The 22020-nt window shown below is 37.1% G+C and overlaps 3 protein-coding genes across 3 annotated transcripts in view; all 3 read right to left on the reverse strand.

Annotated features, from left to right (window-relative positions):
• The window catches only part of LOC139961242 (ubiquitin carboxyl-terminal hydrolase BAP1-like), a 228619-nt gene extending 212713 nt beyond the window's left edge, over positions 1–15906 (reverse strand). The window contains exon 1 of the mRNA XM_071960326.1: positions 15893–15906. The gene's annotated coding sequence lies outside the window, so the exon portion shown is untranslated. The remainder of the gene's footprint in view (positions 1–15892) is intronic.
• On the reverse strand, positions 317–5459 carry LOC139962054 (uncharacterized). Its single transcript, XM_071961893.1, has 2 exons — positions 5128–5459; positions 317–4345 (listed from the first exon to the last, which is right to left on the reverse strand). Exon 2 carries the CDS (start codon positions 4333–4335, stop codon positions 2116–2118), a length of 2220 nt encoding a protein of 739 aa, XP_071817994.1. The 5' UTR covers positions 4336–4345; positions 5128–5459; the 3' UTR covers positions 317–2115.
• LOC139961248 (non-structural maintenance of chromosomes element 3 homolog) lies at positions 7170–21699 on the reverse strand. The gene is made up of 10 exons (XM_071960334.1): positions 21541–21699; positions 18151–18195; positions 17551–17614; positions 16404–16483; positions 15328–15440; positions 14626–14705; positions 13355–13400; positions 12940–13002; positions 12244–12358; positions 7170–9887 (listed from the first exon to the last, which is right to left on the reverse strand). Exons 1-10 carry the CDS (start codon positions 21589–21591, stop codon positions 9777–9779), a joined length of 768 nt encoding a protein of 255 aa, XP_071816435.1. The 5' UTR covers positions 21592–21699; the 3' UTR covers positions 7170–9776.
• Between the last annotated feature and the right edge of the window lie 321 nt (positions 21700–22020).

Consider the following 22020-nt stretch of genomic DNA (forward strand, 5'->3'; position numbering starts at 1 on the left):
AGAATGTAAGAAAGTTGCGCTATTTTGTTGACTCCAGAACCGTGCAGGCAATACACGGATGCACCCACAAAACGCCTAAATGATTTTTGACCTCTAAATAGAAATAGAAAAAAGAAAATGGTTCCGGGTACTCGTGAACATTTATGAAATTATTAATTCATAATTTATAATAATAAAACAAAAAATCTCATAGGAAATTTGTGAAACGGAATGCGTCGAGGTTTTTATTTGTTGGGAATCTTTGAGGTTTGGCTCTTGAAAGTCACATTTCCCACTGTTGCTCAAACTTCCGTCCCTTATAGACTCCATCCTCTTCCGTCAGCCTCTGCTTGGGTTGGTGGAACTATTCTGGACGAGTACCTGAGCTCTAGAGATTTATTCTTATTGCTTGAACTTAATAGTTTCATCGTGTTTTTAGTTTACAATCGCCTCAATATTGACATCGAAAGGGTAAAGTAAGGTTAGGTCATAAAATCTTTTAAACTCTTATTTCTTATCAAAATGTTTCTACACTCGAATATACATGGACATATGAACGTAAAAGAAAAACATGCACAGAGTACACATATTCTTCCTTATAGTATACATAAATATCAATGGATATGATTACTTTCACGATAGTAAAATGTTTCTTCTACCCTAAGTTTCAAAACTAAGTGAGCCCATTTGCCCCCAAGTTCCAGAAGTGGTTAAATTAGCCAGTAACTATTCGGGTTATATTCACTGGAACCAGCTATCCCGTCAAATTTAATGGAGATAGAGAGAGAGAGGCAGAGATGGCGATGAGCAAATGAAAAATTTAATATTATGTTTGTATAAAAGTCAGTAACGAATATTTAAATTAGATTCTTACAAATTTTTCAATGGGATAATTCGAACATGATTGGAGAGTCACAGTTATTAAAATTAAGTTACAAGAAAGAACTGGTGATAACTGATAACATATATACCCCCCCACCCCCACAAAAAAGGGGGAAAAGAGAATAAATAACAACACGTAGAATGAAGAATCAGCAGTTGAAACAAATCAGATTGCTAAAAAGTCATTCATTGTACAATCTTGTTTAGTTATTATTCATATGATTATTATTTATTATACTAACATGAACTTTGGACCTGTGTAACTCCATACCGTGCACAGGTTTGTGTGCATATGTACAGTTTCTTCGACAAGTGAGGTTGGTGTATCGTGATGGTCACGTTTGCAGACGCTGAACGTTGGATGCTGTACATCATTTCGTGATGGACCCAATGAATTGTTGCGCAATAGACGCTCCAGCTTTAACTTTTACTCACGAGTTTGGCGAAAACAGCAAAACAGAAAATCACCAATCAATTGCAACAGCTTTTTTCTAATATGTTTTTACGTCTACCTTTTATAGAAGTCAATAGTTAACAGACTGAAAATGAAAGTATAAAACTATATGAATTCTTTATTTACGGTCACGATTCGATTTATGAACGAAATGATCCAGTAGATTTGACCTTAGCAATATGCAGATCAATGGCCTTTATTGATAGAAAAAAAATATAACTGCGGTTTAAAGCAATGAACAAACTAGAAAGTTAAATTGGTCTACATATGGGCACGGACGAGAACATGATTTGGAAGCATAGAAACAGATTTCCATCGTATATACACAGAAAGAAAGAACCGATATCGAATTGTAAACAAGCTCATACTTTATTTCAATTTATTGTAAACATTTGGTAGTCTCAACGTTCGAAGACAACTTATGCAACATATGAAAATTCTACTTCGAGGAAATAATGTGCAGTAATTACATGCATGAGATTTCTTTGCAAAAGATACATCTACATGTCTCAGGCACGTTTAACCTAAGATCTAATAAGGTTTTGGTCATGATGTATAGATGGATGTAATGTAGTATATCAATTAAAATCATTACGTGTGAAAGAGGTAACTATGATATCATTAGCAAATGACAGTAAGAGTTTGCCCATGGCTCTCGCGATAATCTATTACTCATGCTTGAAAATAAAATTTTGAAATAATCGTAACTTGCATTTTCCATTTTAATTCCATTTTGCTTTGATGATATCGATTGGTTTCAGGTCAGGCAGGTCATCATTGGCAGAGTAGTAATAACATTGTCAAATGATCGTGGTCTCTAGTCCAAATGTATACAGTTTCCCGGTTCGTTCTGTTACCACCAGTAATTTCTCAGTCTGAGCTGACTCCAGTGTAGCCACACATTGGCTGTCGTTATCCATTGATCTTGTTGTCAGTTGCTGTCGGCCATCTTGACTGTACTGTACCAGGATACATCTCGCCTCTCCTGAGATAAACGCTTTCCACGTTATGTAAATGAATCCAAGCTTATCTGTACAAACACCAAACGGTCCCCAGTCACCATCATCAAGATTGGGTTTGGTAAATTCATACACCTTTTTATACAACCTGTTCTCCATTTTGACTGAAAATGCTCTCTTACTATCATAGTAGTCAGTGACCAAGAGATTACCTCTATGCGCAGTAATATCCGTCGATGTCCCACACATATTTGGCAGTGTTGTTGTGTATTTGTAACTCAGCTGGTGATCAAACACATACACATATTTGCTCCATGTACCAACAATGATGCTTTGGTTGATAGGATCTGTAGCTACACAGCTCACATGCGGACGAGATGACCGCCTGTTGGTGGTGACCTTGCTGATGCTCCTCTTGTAGTATGAACCATCGCGAACATCGTAAATACCGATTTCATCTGAATTAACTATTACAACTTTAAACTTTGATAAAGTAGAGCAATAACGTACTGATTCCAACCCAGCCGGTGGAATCTGACTTTCTTGTATAAACTTTCCTTTGCTGCTGAAGATGGCAATGCAGGGGGAAGGAGCAACGTATGAGAACACAGTGTACGGAGTACTCCCGATTGTGACGATGCGTCCATCCCCTGTGTCTGTCATTCCAGAAATCCACCATCTCTTAGCAACGACTCCTTCAACATCAACAACAGACACTTCCTCTTCAATAACTGTGACTTTGTCAACTGTCACTTTAGTTATGTCACTGATGACAAAATCAGATAAACTTTGTAACTCTGGGAATTCCCTTTTCATTTCTAGTATGAGAGATTCACAAGCGGATCTGATATCTGGTATACACTGAACGCCTGTCCACTCGTCGTTAGATGCAAGAATAGAAGAAGTCGTTGCTGAACAACTTTCGTATCGCTTGATCAATAGTTCACAGTAATGCAATATTTCTTTAAGTTTATTTTCGTTTTGCGTGGTTAATAGTTCTTTAGATGCTTCCAAGTTTTTAAAGTTACCACGACAGCTTTCGGTTTTGCTTAAAAGTTCGGACTCAAGTTGGTCGAATGTGTGTTGTAGCTCGTTCAACTCCTTTTCAAATTTTCTGTCTGCTGTTTCAACAATATGATCATATTTCTGGTTTATTTTCTTCAGATCTTCATCTCTTTTAATATCTATTTGCTTTTTTTCATTACTTCTTCTTTTTTCTATATCTTTGGCGCCTGTGTCTCGTTCTTTAGTACTTTTGTCAATTCTTCCCTTGATTCTGCTTTCCTCTTGGTGGTACTGCATTTTTAAATTTTCTGTTTGTTTCGAGACGTTTTCTGTTAATTTCCTTAAAACAAGATTAACCTTGTTTGGTAATTCATATAATTGACTTCTATATTTGTTAAGTTCTAAAAGCTTCATTGCAAGCGATTGTCTTTCTTTCTTTGCGAAGTCAGCTACATCATGTAGGTCATGACCTTTGTGGTTACTGTAGGTACAGGTAACACAAACTGGGATATTTCCACACGTACTACAACATAGCTGTGCCTGCTGCTTTAAATGGATATGGCACCTTGGATCTTCTGTTAGCGCGGCTAATTTTTCAAGTGTTAGGCTCTTTGCTTCCATAGTTCCCAAGTTCAGAATGTGTGGCTGATGATCAGTAAACATTGGATTACTCATATGAAACTGTGAACACTGGTCACATAAAAAGTGTTTACATTTGAAGCAGTATGCAGTCGCTGTTTTCATCTCTGAACAGCTGATACATTTCTTTATGTCTTTCTTTTCAAACGATTTCTGCAATTGTATGTACTCAAGCATGCTTTTGGTGTGAAAATCTGTTTTGAAACCTTCCACTCCAGTATCTGGTATAGTACATTCTTGTTTACACATTGGACATTTCATTGTCTCGCCATGACTGGCTTGAATGACTGTTTTCAAGCAGTCACTACAATATCGATGAAGACATGGTAACAGCTTAGGTTCTTTAAATTGATCCAAGCAAACACAACATAAGAAGAAGTTCTCTGCCATGTCCTGAAGAGGGGTGTTGGAAGCCATTTCGGGATATCTAGAAAGTAAACAGAGACTGCTATTGCATCAATGTTATATTCCCGTGTTTGTCACTACATTATCGACTAATAGCCTACATGGTAATATTTGTCTCTTCAAATTTCAAGAAAAGAAAACACAAGAAGGACTCTACTACCAAATCCTTAATGGGGTTCTCAGTAAAGTTATTGTTGCAACGGAATGTATTCTAGAATCAAAGTAATATATTGTATAAATGGTACCTATTTATAAACCTGTAACTCCACTCTAACTTCCTGACTTGAAGCATCAGGAAGAAGCAGAAGAAAAAAGCAAAACAAGAACAATGGAACGGTAGGTTATCGTCGAAATGTTAAATGTTTTCTTATATAAAGTTTCCAATTCTCTTTCAAACAGGTGCAAGGATAGGTTAAAATATTTCTTGCATTGAATAACGATACCTCACTTGAATTGAAATATGACATATGGCATATTACCACACACTTTTCAACAATTAACAGATCTTGGATTTTTCAGAAGATTTGTTTTCTCTGAAACTTGAACAGTTAGCAAACATGGATTGCTTCAAAATGTTAAAGTGATGAAATAGAAAAGTCATCAGTTCTTTAGTTCAGAGTTATTAGTCTAGAACTTAATTTAAGAAATATTTTTTCTAGATCCAAAGTAACGACTTCAGTTGTGGTTGTACAGTAGTTTGTTGCTTGTTGTACAGTAACTTAAACCAATTAACTTGTGGTTGTACAGTAAGTTGCATGTTTAAATGTGTTGTACCCTTTAGTATTCTCGAGTAGGCTCACTCACCGGTTTTATTTGGCTGCAGATCAACGCCTTTTTCTGTCGTAACTTGATGCAACATCAAACCGTTTGAACATGATTCGATTTTGAGCCAGGAGATCCTGAATTCGAATACTTTTGATAATTATTAAAGCGGAAATCGTATCCAGGTGGTTTCGCGTGTGATATCAAAAGCAACTCTTCTTTTGGCAAATCATGCATACAGTTAATACTGTATTTACTGGTTGAATATTACATCGAACGGTTCACTGGTAGCATACAAAAGACAAGGGAATGATTTGAAGGTCTCAACAGACGAAACCTTGTGACAAGCATATCGAGCATATACATTATACAACTATAAAAACCGAGCCAAAATGACACTTGATATCAAAACGGTGGCTAGTGACAGTGTCTACCTCGATGACGAACTGTTTTCATCAGTTTAAAATAGTAGGTATTGGTTTGAATGGCATAAATAATTATAAATGACATAATTATTCAACATTTTGAGATATTTAATTTCACATGAATATATTATTTAGGTAATCAGTTTGGCGAAAGAACATATATATGACGTTCACATGGTTTTTGGTCATTTAGTAAACTATACATCATCAGGCTAAAAGTTCAAGGGAGTGTGCAAGTCAGCCAGTTCCTTGTCTACTAATCGACGGTACCCTTGCATGCAGGTCTGATTAGGATGAAGGGGGAGGGGGGTACATTGACTACATTCCCAAGTGAAGTTAGGTGGCCCTCAGGTCAGCCGAGGTCAATAAGGGACCCCGAAGAATATGGAGGATAGACGGGACTAGGAAAAATGAAACAAAGAATAGTGTATTTTCATTGCAATATGATAATTAGAAATGGAAAAGCAAATATGGGGCTCTTCGACGTAATTATACCGGGTCCCCATCTGGCTTTCAACGGCCTCTACGTCTTAACTAATGTCGTGTATGTATTTCAACGAGTCATAGCTCGAGTCAATTCTCACGGTAACGCGACTGACTTTTTTGAAATTTTACCCACTATAATAACAAAACATGTCAATTAATTGAGTGAAATAGCTATATTTGTGTACTTCCAGACAGAATTTGTGTGTTGTCGTAATTATAAAACAACTTGACACTTTGTTGGTTAACTTTCCGAGACGTAATTGAATGAAACGTTGCAAAGGATTGTAGTAAAAAACCTATATATCTCATGGCTGCTCTGGGAGCTTAGTCTTATTCATATTTAACTGAATTACACCAAAGGGGAACAAATGTATCATTGCTGCAGGGGACAACACGTATAAGCATTGCATGAAAAACAATCGCACTGACAGCAACCGCATTGTGTATGGTATGAAGTCCCATTGTGTGTATGGTATTTAGTCCCATTGTGTGTATGGTTTTAGTCCCATTGGGGTATTTAGTCTCATTTGTGATTATGGTATATAGTCCCATTGTGCGTATGGTATATAGTCTCATTGTAAGTATGGTATAAAGTCGGAATGTGTGTATGGTTTATAGTTCCATTGTGTGTATGCTATAAAGTCGGATTGTGCGTATGTCTCATTGTGTGCGAGTCCCATTGTGTGTATGGTATATAGTCCCATTGTGTGTATGGTATAGTCTCATTGTGTGTTTGGTGTAAGGTCCCATTGTGTGTATGGTATATACTCCCATTGTGTGTATGGTATATACTCCCATTGTGTGTATGGTATATAGTCCCATTGTGTTTGGTATATAGTCTCATTGTGTGTATGGTAGAGTCCCATTGTGTGTATGATGTAGTCTCATTGTGTGTATGGTATATAGTCCCATTGTGTGTATGGTATATACTCCCATTGTGTGTATGGTATATAGTCCCATTGTGTGTATGGTATATAGTCCCATTGTGTGTATGGTATATAGTCCCATTGTGTGTATGGTATATAGTCCCAATTGTGCTGCAACAGTTGCAGCTACTTTGGAAGGGAATCATTTCTTAAGAAACCGATAAATAGCTGTAAATTGTGTATGACAGAATAGAGAAAGGCAGATAAAGCAACAAAAAAATGAAAGCAAACAGCGCAGAACCAAAGGTCAGGAGTTCAACGTTTATTATTTATATCTTGTTTTACAATAGGCCTAAATGAAAATAAATGTGAATCCTGTAGTAACAAAGACATAATGTGAATATAACATAACTAGATAATAAACTATTGACAGGACACATTGAGAATACTTCACGGTTATGTTGCACATGGTGCAGGAGTATTTAAAGACAATTCTCTGATCACCACCACCTTGTCTGTCAAGGTTAACATAACTAATCAATCCATATGTAATGATCTAAATCAGCAGTATGCAACCATTTTTTAAACCAAGACCCAGCGAAAATGTCCTCATTCGGCCACGACCCATATATCATATCCCGCCTTCCCCCCTCACCTACCATCCTCACCTGGCCAAACTCAACATTACAATACCAAAACTTCCTATATCGCTCACAGCCAAAAATAATCTAAAGAGGGCAGTCAATGGAATTCATGAACATTCATTATACCTGCATGACATTTATCCGCTGACTGACAAGTCGTAAACAAGATGGATCCCTTGACGTCGCACTTAATTTTTGTCCACTGTACGATTTAAATGGAAGCGCAACCAATCAACACATGCTTTATGATTTACACACTTTGCGGCAGAAACAACTGTAACAATTTTTCTTATCGCAATTTCCGCAACGATCTCGCTACCCAGACAGAATCCTTTGCGGTCAGATTTTATTGGGTCGCGACCCATACGTTTCAGAGGGCTGTTCTAAATCACTTAGATTAATTCAAACCTGCACTCAAAAAGCAAAATGGAGTCATATTTTGAATGAATGCGATCTTCAAATTAATATAATAAAAGAACTACTGTAGTCCTAACAATTTATAAAAAAAAAAAAAAGGAAAAAAAAAAGGATTACCTTTGATGGTAACAGAGCCGAGGAGTGTGAAACACTTCTTCAGTTGTGATTATTTCTAGTTTGAAACTTTAACAATGGTGGTTTTTGTTTAAAAGGATGACACTAAAGTGTCATTTCATGTTGGAAAATATCTCATATTACAGTTACATACCTTTCACTATTCTTCCTACATATAATGACTCCATTAGTATTAACATATTTGCAGGGAAATCATTTTTAGTGTCCACTAACTGTTTCGAAGGCTAAAAACTTTGTCTTTCATCAAATACTACAGTTTCTCTGTACAAACAAAATGCTACACATATTTGCACTTTTAAGCAATTTGCCCATTTTAAAGAGCATTTTCCGATGCGGTTCTGGATCAATTATTCCCTCATTTGGCTATAACATGAAGTGTGACAGAAATTGAAAGTGCAACTGGGATAATCATAATGGGATTCAGAATATGATGATTGTAAACTTAACTAAACAAATCTGGTGTCTTTCACAAAATATTTTCAATGAATAATAGTTAAACCTGTTGTATTAATTGTTTAGATCTATGTAAAGGCCCTTTTGGTAGTGCTGTGCAACATTTATAACAAGTCCCTCAAAGACTTATAGCCAGTCACAACTTCTACTGATCAATTACTTTTACCAAGTACATGCATTTTTCCATTCACACAAAGAAGTTCTAATAAGCATTTGCATAATGTGTGACTTTATGATGGACATTTGAGTAGAAAGAAGGACATACAGGACATTTTTACACCTGAATATGTAACCTGAAGATTATGAATAATTTTGAATCTAACAGCGTCCTTCTTCAGAGACAACTTTATAGTGTTACAGAAAGTTCAAACAACAGCTGCTTGAGTTTTATACATTTAATACACACACAAATAGGCAACTTTTAGACATAGGCTTACATATTTTTTAAATTAAACATTAGTGCCTCAAACACTAAATACTTAAAAAAACAAACTATTTCTCATAACAATTACAAACTGTTTTGAAACTGGGTGAGGTAATTGTATCCTTGTTACCTGTAAATCTCAGCATCTGCCTAAACAAGGCCACAAATTCTTTAAAAAACAAACTTTTGGATAATCTTACAGAAAAAAGGAAAACACTCCAACATGCTTCATTGATAATCTCACTCACAATCGTGAAGATATCCTTGCAGGCTGTGACATTACTGTAGGTTCCTTTACCATGTAGGACAAGGGTTCTCAATAGGTGGCCGGTGGGCCAAATCTGTCCCAGGTAAGATTTCTAAACGGCCTGTGAAAATAAATCAGTCCAAGATCTTGCACTTATCTGGGATATGGGTCCTTAAGGCCTTCGTTTTGAGCACACTTCTCTTCACATTGCTCTATCTAGCCAGACAGAGTGTTCAATCTGGTCTCTTGGCTTCGAACAGTGTTTCTCGCTGACAATTGGAGAGAATTAACAGAGAAACTTCTGCTCTAGGATGTGTAACCAATGATCTTTGGTTATCAAGTTAAGAGTATCAATACCAGTGACTTTAGTCAAATAACCTTTTTTTGGGACCATTATAGCATCCCAAGCATTCTTCTGGGTACACTGTGACCTAAGCCTCTCCAATGGGTCACTTTGCCAGTTTTCGAGTAAATTTCTCTCAGAGAGAAAAGATCCTCGCTCATCCATATTCAAAAGAGAATCATACAAGAGAAAACATTTGCAGATTCATCTCTTCTGGTGACATTGGATTCTGACTATTCTTTCTCGTTAACTCATCCGTCTTCCACCATCTCCTCTGCGTCCAACCCTTTACCGGCTTTCCACTCCTGAACTAGTTTGTACTGGCTCCTCCAAGACTGGGCAGTCATGTTGTTGCCGTAGATCTGACGGTAAACGAAGAAAGAAATATGAAGAATTGTTAAAAAGAAGAAGAAACAGGAAAGTGAGCAAGAACAGAACATTTTTGCTAATCTGTTATAATATTAATCTGTTATAAATAATTACTTTTCTGATACTACAAAGTGTTCTTAGGACAAGATGTAGCATTGGTCTTCTAGTGCCCTGGAATTCACAAGTGAGGGTTCCAACCCTTCTTAGGGTCACTCAAAAATTGTAGATGGTCGCCGAAAAAGTTTGGCAGAAATAAAATATTGCCATTATTTGTCAGGGAGAAAAGTGAAAACTCTTGACCATAACTTGCTTAAAAAGTAGCATCATATGACATAATTTTGAAGCTTAGCCAGCTTAATCTTAACTTTCACAAAGGGGAAGGGAATACCTCCTCCCAATTATGCCCTTCCAGGGCCACAACATTGGCCACTGGAGGGTCGCCAAGATAAGTGAGGTGAAAATTGGGGTCACCGAGCAAAAAACAGAACTTGAATACCAGGTTTCTAGGCAATCCACAAGTTTAAAATTCCTATTGATTTGAACAATTTTGATTCTGAAAACATGCTTTGCAGACTTTTATCTTTTTACCAGGTGATTACTGAATAATATCGGACATGCTAGAAACATAGTCATTGATGAACGAATGCTGCGCATTCTCATTCTAAATCATTATATGCTACAACCACACAGGAAATAATTGAAGATTCTCTTGCAAACCTTACAAACTTTAATACGTAAAATTCAGATTTTTCACGGTAGTCAATAAGACTCTGTATTGACTACAAAATCCTCATTCTAGCTATTTGTACCATCAAAATTGGTACCCCAACCTACTTTAATTTTCTCTTAAATCAGCAAGCTAAATGTAGACCAATACTTTTGCATAATCAATTTCAACCTTAGTTTCCAATGTCACGTACAAGATCTTTCGGTGACCGTAGCTTTCTGAATGCTGCACCATGTTTATGGAACTCCCTCCCGGTTGATCTGAAGTCTTCGAATGGACGCTTTTACTCAATTCAGGCGCTGTCTTAAAACTTTTCTTTTCTCTCAGCTCAATTAGCTTTTGCACCTTCTGCACCCGTAAAGCGCATTGAACAACTTTTGTTAGAGACTGCTCTATATAAGACCAAGGATGTGCCCAGGATTTCCTGAGTGCCGGGTACACTGATTGACATCCTGGGGGAGGGGTCTAAGGGGATGGGTGTCCCCCTCCCCATTGAGATATTTTCGATTTTTGAAGGTGCTCAGATGCCAAATGCTGGCACTTGTGTAGCATTTTAAGCACATCCACTAGTACTAGTTTTGCTAACAATTTACATTTCTATTTTTTTTTTTAGTGAAAAATATTACGTACCTGGTAAAAGTTATTAGTTTGTTTCAAAGAGATTTTACAAGGGACCAATTGGGAGCCGTAAGTAATGTTTCTCGCATGCGTAACTGATGCATTATTAGTCTGTATGATTTTGGCATAGGCTAGGCCCTATTTATGTTGAATATATTGTTAGGAATGTCGGGATTTTAGATGAAAATAGTGCGGGGCGAGATTCACGATTTTTAAGACAGTGCTGGGCGGTAATTTTTAGTGCTGGGCGGGGCCGCCCAGTGCCGCCCAGCGTGGGCACATCCCTGTAAGACTAATTATTAATTATTATAAGTAAACTTTTGGCTTAATGAGGATGCTTGCATACTTAATAGTATTTAAATTTCTGTGTAACAAGAAACAATTGTAATAGTATCGATGACTTACTCCGGACTAAATTTTTAGAAGTTTTTATAATTTTTAAATCTTTGTTTAACATAAGTGGCATGTGCAAAGGGATGGGGAATGGTTCAGTTGTAGGATTTTTGCACTCAGCCTGGAAAGAATTGGACCACTACTATGGGTAAATTTGGGAGTTCATCATTTTATAACCACAATCTTGCATTTAGAGCTACTTATATAGACCTAAATTATGATCTAAATGTGACTCAGAGAGCAGCACCATTTGAGGTTTGAAATTTCATTTCTTTTTCTGAGAGATGACTGACAGACCCCCTAAATAGGAGATGGCTTCCATGACTCCAGGGTTAGACCCCTTCTTTATTATATCATTCATTCACATGTGACTCTTCCACAAAAGTTTGTCCCCTATTTTAATCAGTGTGGGAAAATCCCCCTACCCCTTTGAAATCCTGTGCATGCCACAATTTATGACTTTTAGTGCATGTTAAGGAACAATAGTTATAAGAACAAGAAAACGTGATAGAGATTGAGTAAGGGGAGGGAGAGGGTGAGACAGTTGGTGATAGGGGTGGATGCGGTCTTGGATGCGGTCTTGGATGAAGGGTAGAGGTGTGTTGACTAACCTCTGTCACCATCTGGAGCAACTTTTCCAGGTCCACTTCTGCTTTTGCTCTAGCTCCCCATCTAAGTTCGTAAACTGCTGGATCGGTGTTTGCAACTCTGGTGTACTCCAAGTATCTAAAAACAACAATACACGATACAGATAACACCTCATGAATCAAGCTTACATGAACAAATACATGTCATACGCCAATGAATGTACTGTCCAATTTAGTTATTTTATTCTAAACAAATGAATATCTCATAGATGTCAATATCTACACAGAAAAGTCAGAATTTAAACCACCACTCCTCACCTTCAACCCATACCCCCCTCCCCCCCCCCCCCACAATCCATCCAGAAAAGAAAGAATCTACACTTCAGCTATACTGTTTACTGGATTATTGTTCTTCTTCTACTGAAAGGTGTACTTTTACTGAAAACTTCCTTCAAGTTGCAAGAACATTGAACAACAGTAGCTACATGAAAGATTGTCTGCTATATACGGGTGCAAGGTCTGCTAGCGATATACGTACATAAAAACAAACAAAAGACATCCTGGAAAGGGACAGGGCGACAGGCTTTAATTTCCTCCTTAAAATGGTATTTTACATATCAGAAGGACATTTTACATGCTAATATGTAGTTCAGTGGTTCAAAGTATTTGCATGTTAAGGAAAAGAAAATGTTCCATTATTATTATTATTTGTCAACTTACAGCTGTCTGGGAAATTCAGTTGTAATAAGTTTCTTCAGATCTCCATACACTGGATGAGATTTCCTTGAAGAAAGAAAATAGATGTATATATATGCATGTAAAAACTAAGCTAGAACTGACTTAGCAAATGGTACAATAGGGCAAGTGTGTTGTAGTTTGCAGTGATTGGCTGTTGGTATCGTGAAACTTTTCACAGCTGTGTTATGCCATGACACATGGCAAAGGTAATGACAGAAGTGACATACATTACATTTACGATGTTGGCTTGGAATCAGAGTAATAGTGTTGGCATGGTATATAGTACTTCCAGTAGTGGGAGGGGGGGGGGGGGGACAGGCAGTGTGCAATAACATGTTGGCTACCCAATATGTCTCGTTTTTTATGCTTAAACTCTGTATTTAAGTTTGTAACTTACTCATCTTGGGACAATCCAAGCTTCTGAATGGCTTGCCATAATTGGACTGATGATTGAAAAAGAAAACAAAAATTTTAGATTGGCTACATATCAGAAACATGATAATGCATGTAATACGTAATTGTCACCGTGTATCAATTAGTTACTGTTTGTGTAGAAGATTTGATAATCTACCTGCGAAGTTTTTACTCTTCTAGTTAACCTGAAGAGTCTTCCATAGATTCTACGGCCGATATTACTGATCTTTGGCTGGAGAGCCAAACTGACTCCAAGCATTTCAAAGCTCAAGACTCAGCCGATATTGTGGAAGTGTAAAGTTTGGTTTCAATAAAGTTATGAGTATTATTTCTTCATTTAATGGGTTCACATATCTGTACTTACTAAATAACTGTTAAACTATATGAGAGAGACACCCTCATAGGATGTGGAATGTGGGAACACAAGAAATATGGTAATCCATTTCCACCTGATTCGTCATGTTTCTATAAAGGTCATAAGGTTATCAGCAAATTGGACCTGCTTGACATAGACACAAGTCTAAATCCCCACCACCAAATTTTGACTCAAAAATGATTTATAGAAGAGATAGGACAAGTAAGTCTGTCATATTTACAAGAATTAACCTAATGTTAGGGTTACCTTCAGCCAAGCCAATCAATTCTAACTCTTGCAAAATATATTTTAACCCCTTCCTTCATTAGTGGTGGGTGAGGGAAGAGGATAGGGTGAGAGAGGAGAGGGGGGGTAGGGGGTCAAGAGCCATGACATGCTCCAGCCATATTTTTCACCAAAGTTTGATTGATTCTATCAACTAACGACTTACTTTTCAAATTGCTTCTATAAATCATTTTGAGTCAAAATTTTGTGGTGTGCAGTTATAGACTCTTGTCTATGTCCAGCAGGTCCAATGTACTCACTTTCGTTAAGAACACTTGTTCACATATCATATACAGTATATGAAGAAGTGTTCAAGTGAGGAATTTTTATTTCTCACTTTCTAGACTACACCTAGAATTTCAAGGACTTTCAAGACCTACCATAGTAGGCTTTGTCTTTTATTCCCCTAATATTTTTTCCATTGTTTTCATACTTTAGAGACTGTATGGGAACCTTGTCTGTATAAAAATAACTACAAATGTGAGAATCATTTGAAGCAGTTCTCTCTGTGCTTACAACTTTAAGAGGACTGCACAATAGGACTGTGCTGCTGCCCCCCCCCCCCCACCATATCCCTGAAATGTCCCCAAGCCCAGAAACACTGGTAGACTTACTTTCACTGATCATGCCTTCATTCATAAAAATAATGGCCAATATTATCCATAAAAGTGCATTCTTAGGATTTTCAGCAGGTCTATAAAAAAAAAAAATAAAAAAAAAACAGGAGAGAAGTAATATCATGTTTGCATGTGAATTAAAATGTAACAAATTAATCATTGACAAGTTAGTGGTACATGGAAGTCATTGAGGTTGTCCTTATGGTTGCCTTTGTTAAAATACTAAGAATAATACTATGTGTAAAAGTAAAGTGTGCCTGACAATTCAATCCTAGCAGGATCTTCATCAGAGGCTGAATGACAAGTAACAGAAACTATTAGGGACAAGATACAAGCACAGAATACAGATATGTTTAATGAGCAGGGTGAACATTAACCTATCTGTATTCTGTGCTGGTTTTTTATCCCTAATAGTTCTGTTACTTGTCATTCAGCCTTTGAAGAAGATCCTGCTAGGATCGAAATTTCAGGCTTACTTACTTACTACACAGCCTCTTTAGTGGATAAGCAGTTTGCTAACAGTTTTTGTTTTATTTTAATAATAATACTAATAGTGATCATAATTTCATGCACACCACAGTTAGAGTTACATTTAAATGACAGCTGCTACACATTCAAAGTAGGTCATTGACGAGACTTGAAAGTGAATTGTGAATAATAAAGACAGAAAAATCAGTGAAAGCTGTTTAATTTCTTTACATTTCAACAAGTCCTTCTCTCAAATCACTGTCCATTTTATTGAGAAGGAAATAGAGTTTCATCTTGGTCTTTCCAGACAGATGTTCCACTTCGATGACTTCAAAGCCAAAAACCTACGAAAGAGCAACCAACAAATCACATTGAAATAAGTCAGCGTTTATTTTCATGTTAAATGTGTGGGAAGAGAAGGACCACAAGCTACTCCCTAACATTTTCTTTAATTCAAAGATTATCTAGCTTGAAATTGTGAGAGTCTTTGTGAAAGAGACTCTATATCTATAGGTGTGCTAGATCACATTTCTGTTTCTGCATGACCTTCCTTTTTTTTTGACCTAAAGAGTTCTACAATTCTGAGACATTAAATATGCTGAATCCTTTAGATCTTTCCGACGAGTACAGACTATATGCAAGACATTATGACTCCTAAGTGGCATTATAAGTGACCCTGCTGATCACAATGATGCCGCATGCCAAGTATTAACTCTGTTGATCATCCCTTTTCTTCAGTTGTGGTGTTTTTGCAAAGTTACCAGTTAACTGATGAGTTATGTAAGTTATTAACTGTTACTAACAGTAACATTCTGATGCAATGCATTTCTAGTTGGGTTTATGGTGAGAGAGAAGTAATCGGGGCAAATTTGACATAGTAGTCCAATCATGTGGATGACCAACTCTTGTTTGGACAACAAAATCAACTTTGGTTTGCTTACATCGACTACATTGTAACTAAATACCCATAAATAGGTAAAATGATCAATTGATATCATCCTCCAAGACTTTGGAGATAATAAAATCAAACAAACAAAAACAAAAATAATGCTTGGCCTATGATTCACCCGAAGAGAAGTCTGGCCAGAAACTGGTTTTGTGACAACCTAAAGTTGCTCTTTCAAACAACGAAAAAGCAAGACCTAGTTGTATGAGGGAGAACCAGAAAAAAAATCCTTAAAAATTTGCCTGGTATTGTATTGGGTTCGAGATAAATGAGATAATGCATGGCTAACTGAACAGATGACACGCTACCAGTAACTGTTCAAGTAACTTCACTACACGAAAGGCAATGCAAGTATTCTCACCTCCGAAAGATTAGCTTTGGCTCCTGACAGAACATCCTGATACATGGACTTGTAACCTTTTAACACGTTCTTAGAAATATCTGCAAAGTAGAAATAAAAATATGTACAGATTTCTCAGAGACTGTGCCTCATGTTTATTCAGTGTGTGAGGTCATGCCCTCTGTTTGGTCGTTCCTTCATGTGGCATGGAGAGATCGGGGAGCTCACTGGCGTTCTAGATCTGCGTAGGGTCAGTTGTGTGACCGGATACAATATATTAGACATGTTACTTGTGCCAGGGTTTGGCAGCCAGTGCAACCCATGCCGATACTGTGTGACCTTTGATTGTCACGTGACAATTATGTCACGTGACAATGTCACAATTATGTCAGTGACATTATCTGAACCACTAAATCCAGTATTGAAGAACACACACTTGACAACAGAGAGCAATGAATACTACCCATGTATGGAAACCAATATAGATAATACTACACACACACACACTGCATTGCAAATTACAAATCCTTTGCTGTATTCCAACCTACAGAACTCTTGCGTCTGTAAAATTTCATGGCCTCTGATGATCTCTAGAGACAGGATTAAAAATAAATTGAGGTTATGTTGGGAATGTACAGTATTAAAGGAACATTGCTAAATTAAAATCTGGCAAGAAAAATGCACTCAAATATGTCACTCAAATGTTACAAAAGCTAACAAAACAAAATGAGTTAAAAGTGACAATCTATGTACCCTATTTAGATTTACAACAAATGAGAGTTACTAAGGAATGCATCTGAAATTATTTATCAAATATATGCAACTAAAAAGTGCCTTGTAAACAGTACTCACAATTAATTGGACTCATATTGCATTTCATCATGTCTGTTGTACTACATATTCCTTTGATATCAAAGCAAAGCAGAACTTGTGGCCATTTAGGATGGGGGGGGGGGGAGATTGGTAGCCATGGATCCAGAGGAGGGATGGAGGGGGTGTGGACCTCTTCTCCTTTAGAACAACCTCACATTTAGATGTAATGCCTCCCTCTAGAAGGGAGTTGGCCTTACAACCCTCTTACTGTACCTTAAAGCAATCTCTGATTGACATTAGTGGGGTGGGGGGTTGCAGTAAAAAGGAGATCTCTATACAGGTCCAAGAGACTTACCAGCTCTCTTAACTGGAACTTTGTTTTGCTCCATCATCAGCAAGTATTGGACTAACTCAGCGATCTTTGAAGAAAAAGAAAGGATCAAGCAGTTTAGACAAGTGGTAAAGAGGTTTGTCAAACCAGCTATGGGCAACCTCTGGCCCATGGAGTGGTTTCACCCAGCCCACGAGGGCCTGGTAAACAATATTTTGATTCGGCGCGAAACCAACTTAGGAATGAGGGGTCTGCATGGGTTGGCTTATGGTGAAGTATATGATTCCTTAGACCCGCAATATGAGCAAGGTTACCCATGGCTGGTCTAAACTCTAAACTATAGCAGAGTTAACAGCAGAATCATGAATTTGTAAGAGCTTGGCAATTAACGAGACGTTCATGTACTTTTTAAGTATTTAAAAATCTTCAAAGAACAGTACTGCCATGAAGCGATGTTTCCAGAATGAATGAATTTCAGAGATGTTAACATTTTTTCAAAATAGTGTAATCTGAGCAACATATTTCAAACAGTGTAAGAGTCTGAATAGGAATGTTAAATTAGAAACTTAAAAAAGTCATTACGCTTAAGTGAGGGGGAGGGCAAATCTTTTTATTTCTACTAACCTTTCTGTCTAATATCTGGGGATTTGATGTGGCTGCAATATCATCCTGAAAAAAGATAAAAGTCAGTCATTTAGTTTCAAAAGGTTGCTATGCAACACAAAAAGAAGGAAAACATGGGCACATTAATGCACTTATGAGAACACAGAAGGGTCAATCCATGCCAAATCAACAAATTTTTAGGTTGATTCCACGTCGACCCTCTCAGAATTGCCTGAAATCGATATGGTGTTTTGCCAAGTTGCCATATGTCTCAAAGGATGAAATTGGGCAAAAAAACTTTTAAAAACCTTTTTGGTTGCTAGGATATGGCCACGCCTAGCAACCAAATTCAGATTGCATTTTAAGAGCCCCCAAATTTGTGTCAAGTTTCGAGGCATCTTTTGCATAATATTAAGTATTTTATGTCTGATATTGCAGATATTGTGGAAGACATGTGACCAGTCTTTACTAAGGACAACCTAAACAAAAAACACTTTGCACAAGGTCTAAAGTCCAAGTCTCATAAAGGAAACTGGATAAGGGTTCAAAACATATCGAGCCTAGGTAAGAAAGTACTGGTCAGCACTGGGAACATCATTATCAAATATTGTCTCAATTTCAATAACAGCTAAAAGTGTGGTCAATGTAATTACTTCTGTTACAGTATGAATACCAATTAGCTTAACTTAGTGAATCCCAAGGCTTAGGAAGTCTAAGTACTGTAACTTACAGAATCTCAATTGAAACTCCATGGGCGCTTGCTTATTCACCCGATCAAGAGTCCATAACCTTAGAGACTCAACAAGCTAGACAGTAATGAATTGTGTATGCAACCCATCTTAACAGTCCAAACGTGTTCATATGCATTTCTATCTGAGTGTATTGCAATTGTATAAAAGACCAAGGAGCACACCCAAAGAAATCTAAATACATTTTATCAACTATATATTAAGTGTTAGCTCTTGGGAGTGCTATGGCCCTGAAGCTGACACCAATGTAGGACATAATGCGGTCCTACCAATGAAGGAATAGACATGATATGGTACATTCTAAGGCCTATTTACGTTGTAAATTAGTTTTATACTTATGTTACATGCACGGTTGGACTAATAACTACTTCAATTTTTTGAAGGGGGAAAGGGAAGGGGTTGAAATGGGGAGAGGTGTGTACACTCCAGGCAAATTAAACCTATAATCTGACAATCCGTGGAATAGCTCCGACCTTGACAATTTTATGGGCTCTTTTCATTTTGCAAAACCTAGTGTTGCTATGGTGACTATGGTCACATATCCAGTAAAGTTAAAATTGTGAATGGTGTTCCACAGGGGTTTATTCTTGGCACATTATTATTCAACCTGTATGTTAATAAGATTTACTGCTGTTTCCAGCAGAGTACTACTTTATGCCAATAACACAGCACTTATTGGTTTCTGGCAGGGATTTTAAAAACATTGAAACTATTCTTAGCAGAGAATTCGCATCCCTTTGTAGTTGGTTAACTGACTTGTTATCCCTGCATCTCCGGAAGACTATTTTGCTTGGTAAACATAAAATGGTACAGAATGCAAATCCCCTTAGTGTTTTATGTAATGGTGTCGTTATCAAGAATTCTAATTCTGTTAAGTATCTACAGTAGGTCCTGAACTTGATGAATTCTTTCCTTCCTTCCAGTGAAAAAACTGTGAGATGGTATTTTGAATGTATTAATAGATTAATGGTTGGCACAAATTTATGTAAAGAAAAGAGCTGGTTCTAACTATTTTTGCAAAGAAACTTCTTGCCAGTGCTCTTATACCTGTCATATTGATTATGTTTTGTTGTAATTTTTCACTACAAAGTTTCAAAATAAATTGATCAGGTTTACTTTGAGTCATAAAGTATGTGGTACTATACTTCCTCATCGCTTCAAACTTTGTAATTTGCTTGCTGCTGCATATAGAGTTAATTTTTAGTCGGTACCGTTGTTTTCCGCACACGTTACTTTCCGCTGAAACAAAACGGTGTTTTCCGCAAACAAATTTGTCAGCGGAAAAACAACGTTTTTTTCAGCGGAAAGTAACGTTTTTTTTTTTGGAGGGACAGAATAACTTACTGAATTGATTAGGCACATGGAATGATTTAGGAAGGTGGAGAAGATAGGATTTAACTGTAACAGGATAAATCGGCCATGATTTTAGATGTAACTCGTAAGAAAGGTGGTGCAAAATGCGTGTTCGACTATTAAAACAGCCCTTACTTATACAGCCATTTCCAGCGAAAATCAAAGATACCGCCTTTAACAATTTTTTTTTTAAACTATCATTACGCGGACCGCAGTTTAAATACTTTATTAGATAGTCAATCCTTCAAAACGCGGGTGTCCCTTTGCCCTTTTATCGGCCGACCACCACCTACTTATTTAATAATCCCTAATTACACATCCCCAAGCCTCCTCTGTATTATAAGCAGCTTAACTTTTCTGACATGAACTCAGTCTAACCAACCTTTATCGACGTTCTTTGATACTTTCTCATGTTATTTTAATCATCCTGCCTGAATTTGGTATCCTAAAATATGCGGAAAATATAGAATACAGGAAGGTGAAAAAAAAGGTGTTTTCCGCAGAAGAATTTTTTCAGCGGAAAGTAATCAGCGGAAAGTAACGTATGCGGAAAACAACTGAAACCATTTTTAGTTGACTCATATACTGTATGTTTAAGATAAAATACAACTCTTCAGTCTTCTCCAAGGCCAAGCTACCTGTCTAACTTGACAGTGTCTAGGACATTGCAGTGTTATAGAACTAGAGGAAGTGAACACTCTATTAACAACTTAAGTTTATAGCTCTAGTTTTGAGCAGTCTAATTTACTTTATACTGCCAGTAAGTTGTGGAATTCTCTCCCTAAGGAGCTTTAGGGCACTGCTAGTCTTGATGCATTTCAAAGGGGAGTCAAAAACATATTTTGAGTTACTGATAACGGAAGATTCGGAGGATTTTATTCATCCTATGAGCCAAGTTTTGAGTCTTCCCTGTTACATAATTTTTGGGTTTTAGTGTATTCTCTTTACTAATTGTTTTGTATGTACAGTGACCACAGTGTTATCCCTACACCATGTGTCTTGTTTTCTTTTTTGGGTGTGAAATATATCAATCAAAATCAAATGGTAGTGACTGTAATGATTGCTTCGATGCAATAGAAAGAACAGAACAATTCTATCCACATATCGTAATGCGCAATTTACATATTTCAAATTCATGTAAGACTCCGCTCATCATTTCACGGGTTAGTCTGGTCTGCTATGTAATTCGAGTGATGTCGCGAAAGTGATACATACATCGTCAGTACGACGCCAGGAAAGAGGTTATTACTGGTTATCCTATTACCTACTAAAGTTAGCTGATTTATTTGATTTGAAATTCGAAACTTACATCTTCGTCATCTTCTGGTAACCTTTTCTTATTGCTCGAATTTCGAGGCATATCGTAACACGTCCGCTTTTACTTTGGACACAGTGAAAAGGTACGGTCGGTGTTGTTTGGAAATCTCTAGCTTAGTAGCTTGCTTCCCGCTACGTAGTAAAGGTTCACCCTGCCGTTTTGATTTTGATTTCATGTACCTCAGCTTGAACTTCAGTAACTCTTAGCCGCACTCCTCCAGTATGTCATATATTGTGTTATTCAGGGCTTATTTTTTTTTTTTAAAGAATTCACAAGTGGGGTGGGGGGGGGGGGGATAAAATAGACCTTCAACCATGCCACTTATAGGGAAAGTCAATTAGGTTGAAAAATGTTCACCCACACCGGATGAAATTTTGCAAATATAGCCAGTGAAATGTTTGAGATGAAATAGTCCACATTTTCCGACAGAGCATTTGAAAGTTGACAAACTTTCACTTGTTCCTACTAATT

This window comes from Apostichopus japonicus, chromosome 20, assembly GCF_037975245.1.
Source record: "Apostichopus japonicus isolate 1M-3 chromosome 20, ASM3797524v1, whole genome shotgun sequence".
Classification (NCBI taxonomy): Eukaryota; Metazoa; Echinodermata; class Holothuroidea; order Aspidochirotida; family Stichopodidae; genus Apostichopus; species Apostichopus japonicus.